Genomic DNA, 15,975 nt, shown 5'->3' with positions numbered 1-15,975 from the left:
ATCTGCTTGCAAAGGAGCATTGTAGATTTCGTGCATGCTGGCGTTGGGGCTGTTAATTCCTCAAGGCAGCTTATGGCTGTTGGTGGGCTCTTTTGGAACTAGTAGGTTCTTTTACTGGCAAACCCAGGAGATCCTGACTGTTAAATATGATTTCGTTATTCTTTGGTTGAGTTGACTGTGTTTAACGTCTTGCTAATAGCATGAGATAGGAATATTCACGGCTTAGCTTGCTTTCCATTGATAATAATAGCACTTGGATGAGCAATGTTCTGTCTCTGATGAGTTAGTATTTGCTGCTTTTTGAAGTAATTACTGTTATCTCATAATTTGCTGATAACTTAATCAAAATAATAACTCCTGGACAAAATGAGCCAGTGATGCATAGCTTATGCAATTATCACATACATCTTTTAAAACAGACTTTATTTTTATCTGGTTAAAACTGCCTGAAGATTTATGTTCTAGGGAGCTATGTTCCAAAAATCAGTTGATGTCCATAGGATACTGGGAAGCACACTCCAGCTATACGTTAAAAAAGATCTCATGCTCAATTCATGATGTGTTTCAAGGTTCTTTTAGTTGTCACCTTGAAATCTGTTAGAGGTAAGGCTGGGTGGAGTGCTGGATTTGATTCCAGAAAAGCACTTCAGAGCATAAATGTGGCATTTACCTACAACTCTTTAAAGTAGCCTCATCTTTTGTCACTGCTGACAATCCCAGAAAAAGAAATGGCTGCTTTAAAGAGTTGCATACGAGTGTTACTTTTGTTCCGTTGTGTGCTCTGAAGCACATTTGGGGGATTGAATTCCCCCACCCCGCACCCCTTTTACCTCAGGAGTTTATTGTCTTGCAGTGAATATTTGACTTTTCCTCTTTAGGCAACTAAAGATGTTCCATGGAAGTTGAACTTCTGCTGTTCCCCTAGCAGAAGTCTTCAGCTTTTCCTGCCATAGGCAAATTGGAAGCTGAAACGAGCCAATGAAAACCAATCACCTTCTTGTGGAAACCCCCCATCCCTTCCATTTTATGTTGTTTATGGCTAACAAGAGTAAACTCTGTGGATTTAACAAGAAGTGGGAAGGATCCTAGGGATGGGTTTGCACATTGACCCAGGACAAAAATTGTTTAACAGTGGCTGGGGTATCATCATCATCATCATCATCATCATCCTCCTCCTCCTCCAGCATGCTGGCAGGGGAATTCTGGGAGTTGGTCCACATATCTTAAAGTTGCCAAGGTTGAGAAACACTGCCGTAGAGCATCTGTGACAGACAACCATCCAGCTTCCATTTGAAGACCTCCAGTGAGGAGAACTCACCACTTTATGTGGCAGCCTGTTCCAGTGGCTGATACCTTGCATGATCAGGAAATTCCTCCTGAAGTCTAGCCTGAAGTGGTAGTTTTACTCAATTGATTTTGATCCTACCCTTGGGGGTAGCACAGAATAAGTCCCCTCTCTCTCCTGGGCGACAACCCTTCAGTTATTTGGACACTGCTGCCATAGATCCCATCAATCATCTCTTCTATAGGTTAAACATACCGTGATCCTTTAGCCATTGGTTTCCAAACTCCCCATCCTCTGAACTCTGATTTAGCACTGTCCCTTTTAAGCTGTGGTGTGCAGAACTGGATATAGTGTTTCAGATGGTGTCTGACCAGGACAGACTAGAATGGATCTATCACTTCCCATTAATTGAACTCTATACTTCTGTTAATGCACCCCAAGAAAGTCTGTCCCTCCCTCCCTCCCTCCCTCCCTTGGCAGTTGCATCATACTGTATCTTCAAGTCTCACTTGTACTGAAGAAGGACACACAAATCTTTTCACTTCTGGTTCGGCAAGCCAAGTCTCCCCACCTTCTAGCTGGGACTTCCATTTCTCCTTCCCAGATGCAGAACTTCACATTTCTCCCCATTCAGTTCCATCCTGTTCATTTCCACCTGCTGCCCAAGCGGTCTAGATTTTTAAAAATCTCTCTCTCTTCTAAATTATTATCCACCCAGCTCCTTGTCAACTGCAGACGTGATAACTGTCCCCTATTTTAATCGTTGCTGTCGTCTGCCTTTCCCCTGTGGAAACACCACAATGCCCTGGCTTTAATCTGCAGAAACATTTCCCCCAAAGGGATATTTTTAAAGACCGTTTTCCCTTCTTAGAGATAAAAGGAATTGGCTGCTATGGCACTTGTGTGTTCTGTCTCTCCGCCCTTTTGGTGTAACATCTATTACAGATTATCCATATTTTGAAATCACTGTGTTTTGAGTTTGTCTGCCAACAACGGCTAATTTAAGTGTTTCTGCCAAAAAAACAAAACAAAACAGGAAAGAGGTTGGAGCGCAGAACACTGTGTTATCCATAGCAATTTATGTTAGACTTTTGCAAGGGAAGCAGGGAACAAGATAGGTCTTTTCCATCATTAACGATGTACCTGGTCACATATCTACGTATTTTGCATAGTTACATTGCTTGAATTTAAATATTTTAGAAGTCAGAGAAGGGTTTTCTTTTTCTTTTTCTGAAGCTGGGTAATAAAGTATGTCAGCGTTGGAATGCAGAGAGCTTTTTCCAGTTGTCATGACACCTGGTTCAAATGATGTCATACTTAAGAGGGACTTGACTTTCACGTTCTCAAGCTTCTAGAAGGCTCCTTCTCTGCTTAATTTTTTGAAAAGGCATTTGATTGCCAAAACGAACTAAACTAAATTAAACTGACTAAACCGGTGTTTCTCAACCGTGGCTGCTTTAAGCTGTGTGGACCTCAGCTCTCAGAATTCCTCAGCCAGCCATGGACTAAACTAGGTTAATGGCCCCAAGCATAAGAGCAGACCAAATGTTTGGGTACCAGAAGGGACACATGCATTAAACTAGGTAGACTTGGTCAACTCAGTCTGGAATTGAAACAGTTCACTGGAATGTTACTTTTGTTTGTGGGCTGTCTCTTCCATCCCAGTGTTCATGTCATTGTGGGAAACTATAATGGGTCAGATTGGAAAATGTTTTGTGAATGACAGGTCTTCCTTTGTTTGCTGAATTAAAATTGAAAGTATATTTCATACAAACGTCCTGACAGCTAATTCCTGAGTTGAAGTTAAGAGAAGATGCATTATGAAGTTGCCTTGCTGGGCACTCTCTGTTTCCTGGGAATTTGTGCTTCTCAGTTGGAACGATGGACTTAATCTGGCCAAACTCTGAGTAGAGGTGAACTGCGGACCATCAGAGGATCAACTGAGAAGAGTAAAGGAGTCTGACAGTGACATCCTGGAGAGTTGGGTGGAAGAGGATTGTTCATGCAGCCTCCTTGAAAACTTTGTACATTTGCCAAGTGATTTGTAGAGGTGGGCAGCACTTCAGTATTGATCCTGGGAAGGTGCTTAGGAATACGTGGGTGCACAAGTGGAACATCTGTGGGGCACTTTTTGACAGCTGTGCCTTTTCCCAATGTTGTGCAATCTCAGGAGAAGGTGCCTCTGCTTTAAAGAGTTGTAGAGACCCTTGTTCTGCTGGTGGTGCTGTGCTTTTTGGGAGATCAAACCTCCACAGCCTTCGTGATTCCAGCTTTTTCACCAGCTCATCTCTAACAGGACTCTGGCGTGGGCCACTGCATTATCGGGAATGGTTGACTCAAGCAAATGACTCCCGCATTGAAATGGGCAGGACTAAGTAGCCAGTCGATCCTTGTTCTTCCCAAAGGTCCAAGATGTATGTAGCAGTTGTGCGACAATCCTGTGGATCAAATCTTCCCTGGACCCCTACAGTTTTTCTTCATTTGATGAGCGTGGAATACATGATTTCTCTAAGCTAGCATTGAGCTGCAGTGTAACTAAAGGGAGCAAAAGAAACACAATTGCAACGGAAATGAATATTCACCCATCGTTATCCTCTGAATGCCTGATGAAGCAATGAGGTCGTGGATACTGATAGAACTGTCTAGTGAGATGAGAGTAAGACTGATTCAGATGGAGTATATGTCGGAGGAGCCTCTAGATCAGTGTTTTTCAACCTTGGCAACTTTAAGATGTGTGGGACTTCAATCACTTCATGGCTGGCTGGGGAATTCTGGGAGTTGAAGTCCACACATCTTAAAGTTGTCAAGGTTGAAAAACACTGATCTAGAGGCTCCTCTGACATATACTCCATCTGAATCAGTCCACACATCTTAAAGTTGCCAAGGTTGAAAAACACTACTCTAAACAGTTGCCAAGGTTGAAAAACACTACTCTAAACATTTCTCCTTGGACTGTCAGTGGAAGCTAGGATGTGTGGTCACCTAGGACATGTTTTATCTGATCAGTTATATGAAGGAAAATACTCTCAAACTGAGCTCAACTTACAATGCTATCTGGATACTTCCACATGATTTTCTTGGCATTTTTAGCTTTTTCGCTTTGTATCAGTTTTTAAAGATTTTTATAGTTCTTTTTTACTTGGAAGCCACCTAGAGTCACTTACATAGTGAGATGGGCGGCGTGTAAATTGGATTCATAAAAATAAATAAATAAATAAATGCATATGGAAGCTTGCCCTGATTGCTTCTAGGATGTTGTTTTCACTCCCCAGTCCTGTCCCCAGCCCTGGGATAGCCTGGTGGGCTCTCATTCAAGTCCTGACCAAGTCTAATCATGCTTAGTATTTTTTGGTGGTGGTGGGGGAGACTAGCCAAAGTTGGCTGAAAATTGGGCAATTCACAAAGTGGCCTTCTAAGATGATAAACGCCCAAAAAGGAATGCACCTGTGAATTAATTAATTAATTAATTAATGTGACCTTTGCCATTAGTTTCCCCAAGCTACCTGATCTCTTCCCTTAAGGTGAAAGACAATTCATGATTAAGTCCAGAAACTGAATTTTCAAAACAATTGCCACCAAATCTTTCATCCAAACAATTCAAATTCTCGGTATCATCACTGTGGTGGTAAGGGCAGGGTAACATTGCTACTTCTCTGCCCTTATTGCCTCCATGGTGTGTTGCCCAACGGTAAAGAATCCTCCAACTTTTGAGGCTGAATTGGGAGAAATGCAAAAAGAAGGAAAGGTTTTCCAGGTGGGTTGGGATTTGAGCAGCACGATTTTTCAGGATTTCCCCGAGACTCTGGGGTCCTTTTCTGCTCCCAGTAGAGCTTCTGATGTTGTTTTTCAGTTGAAAACAACCCATACAAGCATGTGTGCCTAACATGATCCACCAAATTGGTGGAGAGTGTATAACGTGTAAGGATCTGTGCATCATATCAATAGTCCATTGTCTAAATTGAAAAATATAACATAGCTAACAGGGTGAAGTGCAGTTTTCTGGGGCTCTTCCACAAACTTGTGATTCTTCCAAAGTCAGCGTGGCTTTACTATAGGATCTGGGTTGTGCATCACAATAAGAGTAAACCATAGTATCCTGGTACACACTATCTAGATCTTAAACGATTAGTCATGGTTTGCCAACCACAGCGATTGGGTTTGTACGGTAACATGCTACTTCTAAACTAAACTAAACAAATGGCTTAAGCCGATGTGTGAATGTAGCAAATAAAGTCAGGCTTCAGTAGAATGATCAAGTTCAACCCATCAGCATTTGGTGGGGCTGTTTTTGTCATTCCTCGTATCGTAGCTTTAATCCCAGATGCCAGAGACATCTGGTGGCATCTGGGTAGCAAAATACCGTATCTCGCTCTCATTTGGTTGCTCAGCAGGTAGCGTGATGAGAACTGGTTGATTGCTTCAGCTACAAGATTTTTAATCCTTGTCAAATCTTGATTATGAACTCTTCCACATTCCCAAAGCAAAGTGGTGGTTATTTATAGGGCTCTATGCAGCTTATTAGAACGGCTGTGCAGTACTTTGGAACTTATTTGGGAGAAGCATTTTGGCAAACAAATGTTGCCTCTAGTCTGCAACCCTTCCAAGGGATGCGTCTTTTCCTGGGGATCCCACAGCTGTTCTCCCACATCTGGGAGGCATTCCAGGGAAAGGAAGGTGGGCAATTTAGTGCCAATCTCCGTTTGTGGCCCTAATGCCTTGACCTATGGACAAATCCCTGGGAGAATTGGCTTCAGGCTGCTGCTGCTAAACCCAAGTCTGTCTGGAACAAGACCTTCCTCATCCACACCATAACTGGGGATGAGAGGCAAGGCTGGCATGTATTGCCAAGATCTGACCGGGCAAAAACAGAGGTGTTTTTGGAGGTCTGCCTGGCTGGAGTTGGGGTACTGCAATAGCTGTGACTTCAAGGCCAGGCACGGGGAGTTGTTGTATTATTTATTGTGTTTAGGAGCTGCCCAATCTATTAGGACTCTGGGCGGGGAACAGCACAGCCAATTAAAACTCTAATAAATTAAACATGCAAGAGGCACCAGGACCAACGAGGGACCAAACACCCACTGGAATAACACGTTTTTAACTTGCCTCTTAAATACAAGGGGGGAGCGGTTCAGCCTCACTTCTGGGAGGAAGATGTTCCAAAGAGTAGGGTTCCTCCCCGAGAAAGCCTGCCTAGCCCGTGACACTGGATCTTGTAGAATGGGAAGATCCTTGAGAGGCCCTCTCTAGGTTTTGGACAGGCTGGGTAGATTCTGTCTGGACCAAGTGTTGCCTGATATGACCTGGTGATGATTTTCTGAGAAACTTTATTGAGGACCAGATGCCACACTTCACAGGTAGTTAGGTGGGACTCCATCCCTGTATGTTAAATTGGGTATTAGGGACAAGCTAGGCATCCTACAGACCCTACAAACACCCATGCGTGCATGTTAATGAAAGTGTGTTGTATGTGTCCCCCTTCCGTAGCAACAACGATGCAAAGAGAAGCTGTCTGAATTCTTTGCAGGAATTATGAAACCAAACCAGCAGTATTCAGATAGTGGAATGTGTATTTTTGGGTGTCTTTTGGAATGCAGATTTTTTTTTTCTTCTGCTGGGGTAGCGGACTATCATTTCTATACATTTTCTACGTATTTCGCCAGGCTGGAATACGCCATCACCTTGCTCTTAGGTGGATCTGTTGGTGAGAAGAGAAACCGCTCGCTCTCTTTTCTAGTTCCTGGATCTTGTTGGCAGGGGCAGATCCAGGTGAATAAGGAACTATTTAGAAGATGTATAAGAAGTGAAAAAAGAACTCGGAGAGATCAAAATGCATCCAGAGAGTTGTGAACCATAAAAAAAAGTTTACATTTGTCTGTCATATTTGCAGGTTGAAGGATGGAAGTGTCATCTTGCTAAGCCTGGTCATTACCAACTTCTTGCTCTTGCTATGGAAGAAATAATCTCATCATGAGCAATGGGATGGTAACTGCATACCTACCTTCTATTCCCCCCCCCAGCCCCCCCGGCTGCTCGAAGACATTATAGCTGTAGCAACCACAGGGTATAGGGGAATAACATAATCTTTTCCTATTTCAGGCAGTGCCCTCCACTAGATGGGGCAGTAATAATTCCAATGGGGTTGGGGAAGAAAGACAGGGCTTCAGGACTTCATAGCATGCTTGCAAGGTTCTGATTAACGAATGCGTCTCGCAGTCTCTAAATGCCTACTTTACACATTTTTTTTGCATCTGATCTCTTTTTGCATCAAGCCGCTCCTGTTTCTGCTATTAAAAAAGGTAAAAGTCTCCTTTAAATTGAGTTTGTGAAGATGTATACCCCAACTGTTCCAGTACTTATTGATGGGCATTATTCTGAATTGGTCTTTATTGTCCCCTCCCTGTTGATTTTGAAAAGTAACCTTCTGTGCCCGTGCCCTCTTCTTCTCTTTTAACAAGGTGGTGTTAATGTTTTTAGCATGCAGTAAGCCTCTATACAAAAGAAGGATATTCACAAAGGGGAAAGCACCATTATGAGATGATACGATTGGTTTGGCTGTCCTGGTTTAAACCTGAGGCTGAGCACGCCATTAAACTGCAGGAGAAGTAAATTCTTAGATTTAAGAAGGAAGTTCTCAATGGTGAGAGCTGAAATAGAGACTAAGAAAACAGAGTTTGTGCATCTTGGAACTGTGGCTTGCTTAACTGTGGTGGCTGAAGAGTAATAAAGCTGAACAAACTATATTGTAGCTCAGTGTTTCTCAACCTTGGCAACTTGAAGATGGGTGGACTTCAACTTCCAGAATTCCCCAGCCAGCATGGCTGGCTGGGGAATTCTGGGAGTTGAAGTCCACCCATCTTCAAGAGCAAGAGCATACTGGCTGGGGAATTCTGGGAGTTGAAGTCCCTACATCTTAAAGTTGCCAAGGTTGAAAAACACTGTTGTAGCTGAATGCAGCAGTGAACTCTGTTGAAAAGATAAAATAAGGGTAATGATTTTTCTGTCCTCAGTGCTGCTGCGTTCTACCAAGAAAAAAGGGCAGGGTAACCTTTTTTTCAGGCTGTGAAAAGTGATGGAAGATGTCTTTTCCCCCTAAAAGTGACCCATTTCACATATTGGCAAACCCGCGGGTTTATTATTTATTTATTTAGCTTTAGAAGGCCACCTGACCCCTGAATGACTTAAGGGAGCATCCATGGTTAAAAAGAGAGAAAAACAAGTTAAAAAAAAGAAAAGAATATGTGGCTTTCTTCATGGCTTTTTGTCGAAGTCCCTGTTAGTTGCTTCATTTTCCAAACGGAGCCATAAACCATGAGTTACAAACTATGTTATGTTCTAGCAGGATGCATGAACCTGGCCTGTCCTCTACAGGTTGGGATGGGGGTGTGGAGCATTCAGCTCTCTGTTGCATTGAAAGCATTTAGATTTTTTTTTTGAAATGGGCAATGAAGAAAACTACCTAGAAACGACAGTGAGAAACTTTCAACTTGCATGACCATTATGGATTCCATTGTAGGAAAGTCTGTGTCATCTTTCAAGCTAAGATGGTCAGTTGAAATGGAGGCATTTTGGCTGATAGGGTTTATAGGCAGTAAGTAAGTTTACAGTTTTTATTAACCTATAATAAATGTTAGCCCTGGCTTATTGAGTAATCTATCTTTGGCTGGGTTCATGGAACAGGCTAAGTATGCTTTATAGACTGCTTGGAGTTGGGCGCAAGCATCCATCGAGCTAAATTGAAACGAACAAAGTTGTGGTGTAATGCAATGATGGTGTAAGACATCATTAAGGCGAAGTATTTCATGTTGATTACAGGTAGTCCCCAGTTTAAGAACGAGTTCTGTTCCCAGGGCCTGCCCTTAAGTCAAATTTGTATGTAAGCTGGATCAGTATTATTGTACAATACTGTATAAATAGTATTGCATAACGAACTCGAACTATTGTGTATTTACGTTGAATCATTGTGTATCCAATCTCCCTTCTTTTCACCCTAAGTAGTATGGCAAGAGAAATGGGATGAAAGCTTTACAGAAAGTAGGTCTTCAGGTTATAAATGTGGGTTCCTTGCTGTGCCTTCCTCTCCCTACTCTTCCTTAGAGCCAGCTTTGCTACTCCCTTTGTGTAACAATTGGTGTAGAAGATTGAACGTTGGGCCTCCAGTAGCAAAAGTTTAGGACGTAGTTGCTACATCCTTCCTAGTGTCAATAGTCCTGCTTTCATTTCTAGGCACCTTTATATGGTGGGGTGCAAACCTTGAGAGCATCTCCCCCTCCTGTGATTTTCCCTGCCCTCCTTATTTCTGGAACATAAGATTTGGAATAATGGCTCAAATGTATTTTCCAGCCTCCCAAAAAAATACGAAGGGAATATCTGAAGCAATCTCAATGACGTTGCTTATTCCAAGAGGGCAAGTCTGTTCTTTTCCTCAAATCTGAAACCCCATGGCTACTCTGGAAGCGAAGCTAATTCATTTTTTTGTTGATTTCATTTCTTTTGAAGGTCCCTCGACAGAAAGTCTCAGAGACCTCTTTTAGGCAAGTCGCGGACTCTTCCAAGTATTCCACAGTCCCCTGTCATAAGCCGCGTTCCTCTTTTAGACTCCAAAGTATACAGGAAAGAGATGCCAGAACAGAAGCAGTTCCGAAATTCCTCTGCCCTGGATTGTCAAAAAGGATGCACCGTGCCCTCTACTGGTAAGTCTTCAGAAATGTAAGACGTTCGTTCTCGTTCATTAATTCAATGTATATGCTGCTTTGGGCTTCTGCATATCTTTTCTCCGGAGAATCCTTGCATTGATACAAATGTCTAATTTAAACTTCTGGCGTTTAAAGAGTTGCTTCAGAAAAATGGCCTCTGCATTGACAGTTTGTCCTGCCCTTGGTTGAAGAAGGTTCACGTAGATAAAGTTCCACCTTGCCAGGTTTGTTCAGTTCGTCCAAGCCTGGTGGGTGGCTGTGTTTGGACCTTTGAAGAAAAAGGCTGATAGCTTTCGAAATTAAAACAGGGACGGTCACGGGTTCTGCTCCTGTGACATTGGTTCACGCTTAGATGCATTTATAGATCGCTTTTAAAGACGTCTATGAATTTAGGTAGAAATGGTGTTCCTCGTTGGGGTGAAACCCCATTTTTCTTATGTGTATTTTCTATAAGAACTGAAAGGCTTTTCAGCTTAAACGTGTGTTTTTTCTGACTGTTGGGTGCTTGAAATGTGTGTGTTTACAGTTTTTTATATGTAGTTGTTTTTATGTATTTATTTTTTTGATCGTTGTACGCCACCCAGAGTCACCTTGTGCGAGATGGGTGGCTATATAAATATGAGAGAGAGAGAGAGAGAGAGAGAGAGAGAGAGAGATAGAATGTCACATTGTTCAGTCAGCTGAAATGTTAAGACATCTGCCATGTAAACAGTCCTCTTCTTTAATGCTGCAAACTTCTCTGCCTAAATTTAAGTTCTAGAAAGCTTGTTTTGTTTCCCCCCCGATTTTCATTGCCAAAAAGTGCAGAACATTCTTGTATCTCATGGAGCACCATGCTTTGAAGAGTTGTCGTAAAAGGGATTCTTGATACTTTTGTACTAAAAAAAGAAAAATGGTCTCATGCTTCAAAATTGCCTTTTGGGGCGCTTGCTCTCTCTCTCTCTCTCTCCCTCTCTCTCTCTCTCTCTTTCTTTTTCTCTCTTTCTTTCTCTCTCTTTCTCTTTCTCTCTCTCTCTCTCTTTCTCTTTCTCTTTCTCTCTATTTATTTATTTATGTCCTAATTTTGAGGAAATAAAACAAGGTAATGAGAGAGAATGAAGTCAGTCAGTTTGAAGCCTATATAGACCGAAGCTTCAAACTGACTGACTTCATTCTTTCTCATTACCTTATTTTATTTCCCCAAAATGAAATTGGCAAAGGATCTCTTCCCTCTGCAAGAAGCCAGAGTCATCAAATAAGGCACATATTGTCTTTTAATAAAAGCCATTGTATAGATCAGTGTTTCTCAACCTCGGCAACTTGAAGTCGTGTGGACTTCAACTCCCAGAATCCCCCAGCCAGCATGGTTGGCTGGGGAATTCTGGGAGTTGAAGTCCACACGTCTTGAAGTTGCTGAGGTTGAGAAACACTGGTAGAGATTTAGTTCAATAGGATGATCAGAGCTTTCAGCTCCATTATTTCTATTGTCCTTAGACCACCCTTGTAATATAGGTCAGTGCTGTTACCTTCATATTATCCATAAAGTATGTATGTTCTTTGCATAAAGTTATGGCTTGGATACAGACACCTTAGAGAACTGATAATATTTTCTATTAGTAACCAGTGGAAATTGCATTTCGCTGGGAAGACACTACTGGTATGATTTGATGCAATTCTCCCAACAGTTGTGCAGCAAACCATTAAATCTTGGCTGCAGATCACGGACATTTTTCTTTATTCTTGGTGAAATGATACAATTCTCTCAGTAGTTGTGCAGCAAACCATTAAATCTTGGCTGCAGATCACGGACACTTTTCTTTATTCTTGGTAGAAGTGTTGACAGAAAGTGAGTTGGATGATATTGTGGGAGAACTATGAACGTTAGTCCTCCGTATTATGTCTCAGGTTCCATCTTCTCTGATTTGCACCCCCAGGAGAGGCCTGGCAGCTTGAAGATGACTGCGTTGGGCCCGGGAGGGATCCTGCCATGCAGCCCCGACTCTGCACTGTGATGGACGAGGCACCTTTCAGGTCCATCCGAACTCGCTCCTTCTACATGAGGAAAAGTCTTTCAGTGGACAATCACCTAAGCTCCCTCAGTTATTCTCTCCACCCTACTGAAACAAAGACGGAGCGAGTCAAAACCAAGCTGCGGAGACAGTTCGTGAGTACCCAATAGCTCAATGTTTTTCCCTTAATTGCTCAAAAGCCACAACTTGGGAAAATTGGCATCTTCTCCCCAAGTAGCTGTTGAACTTGGTGATGGTTTGGCTTGGTTGGACAAAATGGCGGCTCTCTGTTAGCTATTTCAATATTTCAGATTGTGTAGCTCTTCTGGGTTCCCCAAGGCACACCTGGCCTTGACTAGGCCACAGGATGTTCAGCACACTTTCACACCCTTGTCCAATCCATCTTTCACCTTTGGAATAATCAGTTGAAGCCCTGCATTTGTCAGAAGTAAATTTATTTATATCTATGTACCGATATGTAGGTACATGCACACACAAACACCAAAACAGAATAGTTCTGTTTGTCCCTGTTCTTGTAAACCCTTGATTTACAAATAATCCAGCAGTAGAATTACAGTCATCATTTCAGCTGCAAGAAAATATAGGAATACCAGAACACAAGCATGCATATATGATATAAATATCTAGGTTGATCTGAGAAAATCTAAATACAGAAGGAAACATCAAGAATAGGACTGGGTGCTATAATGGAGTGCCAAAACTGATCAATGGTGAGGGAGGTCTTTGGGGGTGAGAAAATCCAGTGAGAAAGCAGAGTGGCTGGGGAATTCTGGGAGTTGAAGTCCACGCATCTTAAAGTTGCCAAGGTTGAAAAACACTGCGCTAAACCAAAATGCAGTATGGGCGGGAGAAGATTGACTTATCTTGTTAACTTGGCAAAGTTGTTCTGAATTATAAAAGACTAGTCTCAGTAAGTGGGTTTTTAAAATTTATTTACACACACACACACACACACACACACATTCTTATACTAACAGAGTTCCTGACTTATGTTGAAGGTGAGAAAGTCTGAACTTAGGGATACTGTGAAAGAAGATTCTAAGCTTTCTACACTTTATCCTTGTGGGTTAGAGGTAGGTTTGGGGTTGAGAAAATAGCTCAGCAGCTGAAACAACAGAGGAAGGACATACTCTGTTTAAAATTTAATAAGCTCCCTTTCTGATACCTGAAAGATACCTGATCTCAACATTTGTGTGCCGAATTCCTGATCTCATTACCAGCCTTAAGGTTGTAATGATGGGATCAAGTGTCTTCTGCTGAAAAGCAATCCTGCCTTAGGCAGAGTGGCCATTATGCATATGAGTGCATGGAAAGAATGTGAGGAACAGAGGAAGAAGGAAACTTGTTTGGCTAAGAGATGGGCAGAACACCCACCATAAAACCATCGAACTCTTGTTTTAAAGCATGTTGTTGATTTCCTTCTACTTTTATTTGAATGTAATTGTGTGGCCCCAGAATATAAATCATCTGGTGCTTCAGTTTACAATTTCCTTACATCCCTTTCTCATGGGGTTTAGATGAGCCCCTAGTTGTCTTGGTTTCATCTTCCAAGAAGGACCGTAGAAGGTTGAGGAGACATTTTAAGTGCTTCCAGAAAGATGGATTATAGTGCTTCCAGTCAGAAGATGCTGTTTGCAGCAGAGGAAGTGGTGGAACAAAACCCTGGGAATGCTACAAATGGTAGATTGATCCCATAAAATTCCATGAATGAGATGGGGGAACTTGCACGGTAGAAGCCAGTTCTCGATGCACCTGTTGGAAGAGAATGGAAAATAAGAATCAGCAAGTGAATTAAAGCAGCAGCCTTTGATTTCAGGCATACTCATAAGGAATTTCCAATGTTTAGAGGGAATCATCTTTGCTTTGGGGTAAGAAGCACCTTTTTTCTGCCAATTCTTTGTGAGTTAAGCTGCCATATATTAAAAGTAGAGAAGGGAATTTGCACTTTGACTAGCCATTCTTCATTTTTTCACTTTTGCGATATAAGGCCTGGCTTCTTTCTCTGAGTCCACGGGAGAAACAACAATTCCCCCTCCCCCTCCCCCTCCCCCTCCCCCTCCTCCTCCTCCTCTTTTTTTTACATCTTCAATAGCACAAGTTGATCTGTGGAAAAAAATGAGATGTGGCAGTCCCTGGACTGTTCAATCCCTTTGCCCTTTAGACTTTTGTGTTTCTCAGAAGTTCCATCTCTGGGTTTGCAGATTGGGAAGGAGAAGATGCCTTTAGAAAGGCCCGGCTTGAGATTGTCATAATTTTGTTGGCATTCACAACGCTGTGCCAGAAATGAATTGAAAGCATATTAGCTGCTGAAACAAAGATTCTATGACACGGTTGCGGGCCCAAACAAGGGGAACACAGCCAAAATGTACAGATGGCAAACTTGCACAGACTTGTTTTAGCAGTGAGATACTGGCCAAATTTTGATTTGTTTCTTCAAATCTCCAGCATCCTGACATGCAACAAATGGCATGGTTCCTAGGAGAAAAAAAAAAATAGCTGGAGGTGACATGTTTGAGTCACGGAAAGTAGAACAGGGTCTCCGTTTCCAAGGAAGAGGGATTCATCCTTATGGTGAAGTTTGTGACATGCCACACTGTTGCATGGTGCATTGTCTTTCTTACTGTGACATTCTGTCATCTTGATTTTACAGTGGGATGTGGATGGCCTGTCCAGATCCATGACTTTATGATGATGCTCTCATGGTCCTGAAAGAGAATTAATGTGCATTTATTGCATGAAGCTTTAGGTTCATGGCTGAAGGAGCTTTCAGGGTTCAGTCAGCTGCTAATCTTTCGCTGAGGAAGGCTCAGGGTTGGCTTATTCTCCTATGAATTGAAACAGAAGTGAAGGGTTCCTGGTTGGTGGGGGGAAGGCCTTCCGTCCCATCTGCCTCTACCACTTCAGCTTACGTTTGACTACCCCTACCCACCCATGACATCCCCTGGGAAGGGGAGTACTGGTTTGTAATCAGTTTTCCAATTTCTTAGGGCCCAGACGTGGTGTTGTTGAAAACATGAATAATGTTGGAGGGAGGCCCTTTCTTTTGCAGCATGTTAGCTTCCTATTTAATTTTAAATTAAGAGAGAGAATATATAACAATCAGGTTGGCAGAGAGCTGGTGGTGTGGAGGGAGGGGTCTGGTGGTGTGGAGGGAGGATGCCTGCATCAAGGAGTAGACAGTTCTAATCTAGGAAGAATTTAACATGGAACGAGGCAATTCTAAAGATTTATTCAGCTAAAATGGAAAATAACATTCCAGAGTCTGTATCACTTGGACTAATCTTCCTTGGATTTTCTTCCCATCTTGAGTTGAACCTATATGACTAATTACATTTCCTCTGTAGAAGTGGGAGTGGTTTGGAGTTGGACTCCAAGTTATAAATGCCCCAAATGAGCTGAAGTCCTGTTTCTGTTAATTATGTTAAAATTGCCTTGTAGGCATTTGAGATTTGACACTGAGTCTAACCCAAACTCTGGTTCCTTTGTATTGATAGCAATTCTTCTGTAGTTGGACATGCTTTAGTGCTAACAACTGTTTTTTGTGTGTGCAACTTTGCTCACCTGATGTTTAAAGTATGAGTGATATAATTTTAATTCTGTACGTTTGAAGGATTAATACCTGTAGAAGTTGGCCCTGAGACTACTATGAAACCAAGCACTTCCTTCCCAGAGTTTTGAATGTTTTCATTATTATTCTATACTTTCTTTTTCTGAAATTGCTTTGGAAATCCTGATTGTCTCTTGAAGCTGAACATCTGTGAAGTTTGTTTAAGGATCTGTCACCTGAAGAAAACAAAGTGTGACTTTATAAGAGTTTGAAAAAAAATATGGTATCACAGCTTGTGAGAGTTCATAGATTTGATACTAGGCACCAGGAAAATAGTTAGACCTTGATATAGTTTTTAAAAACTATTAATCTATTTTAAGAGGAACCATCTATGAGTAAGTCCTTTATACTGTATTGCCAGGAGGTTCTAATGTTTGCAAC

General features: G+C 42.0%; 1 protein-coding gene across 5 annotated transcripts in view; it reads left to right on the top strand.

Annotated features, from left to right (window-relative positions):
- Positions 1 to 15,975, top strand: part of LOC103059330 (ankyrin repeat and fibronectin type-III domain-containing protein 1-like) — a 316,418-nt gene that overhangs the window by 74,132 nt on the left and 226,311 nt on the right. For all 5 annotated transcript variants that reach the window (XM_088148165.1, XM_088148163.1, XM_088148164.1 and 2 more), the window contains exons 2-3: positions 9,782 to 9,975; positions 11,892 to 12,121. In XM_088148165.1, the coding sequence (XP_088004291.1) occupies positions 9,903 to 9,975; positions 11,892 to 12,121 (303 nt within the window). In that variant the 5' untranslated portion in view covers positions 9,782 to 9,902. The remainder of the gene's footprint in view (positions 1 to 9,781; positions 9,976 to 11,891; positions 12,122 to 15,975) is intronic.

This window comes from Python bivittatus, unplaced genomic scaffold (genome assembly GCF_059951505.1).
Source record: "Python bivittatus isolate LINGU-HERP-01145 unplaced genomic scaffold, Pbiv_v1 ctg000560_np1212, whole genome shotgun sequence".
In the NCBI taxonomy this organism is placed as follows: Eukaryota; Metazoa; Chordata; class Lepidosauria; order Squamata; family Pythonidae; genus Python; species Python bivittatus.
This window is presented reverse-complemented; position numbering and strand designations above follow the sequence as displayed.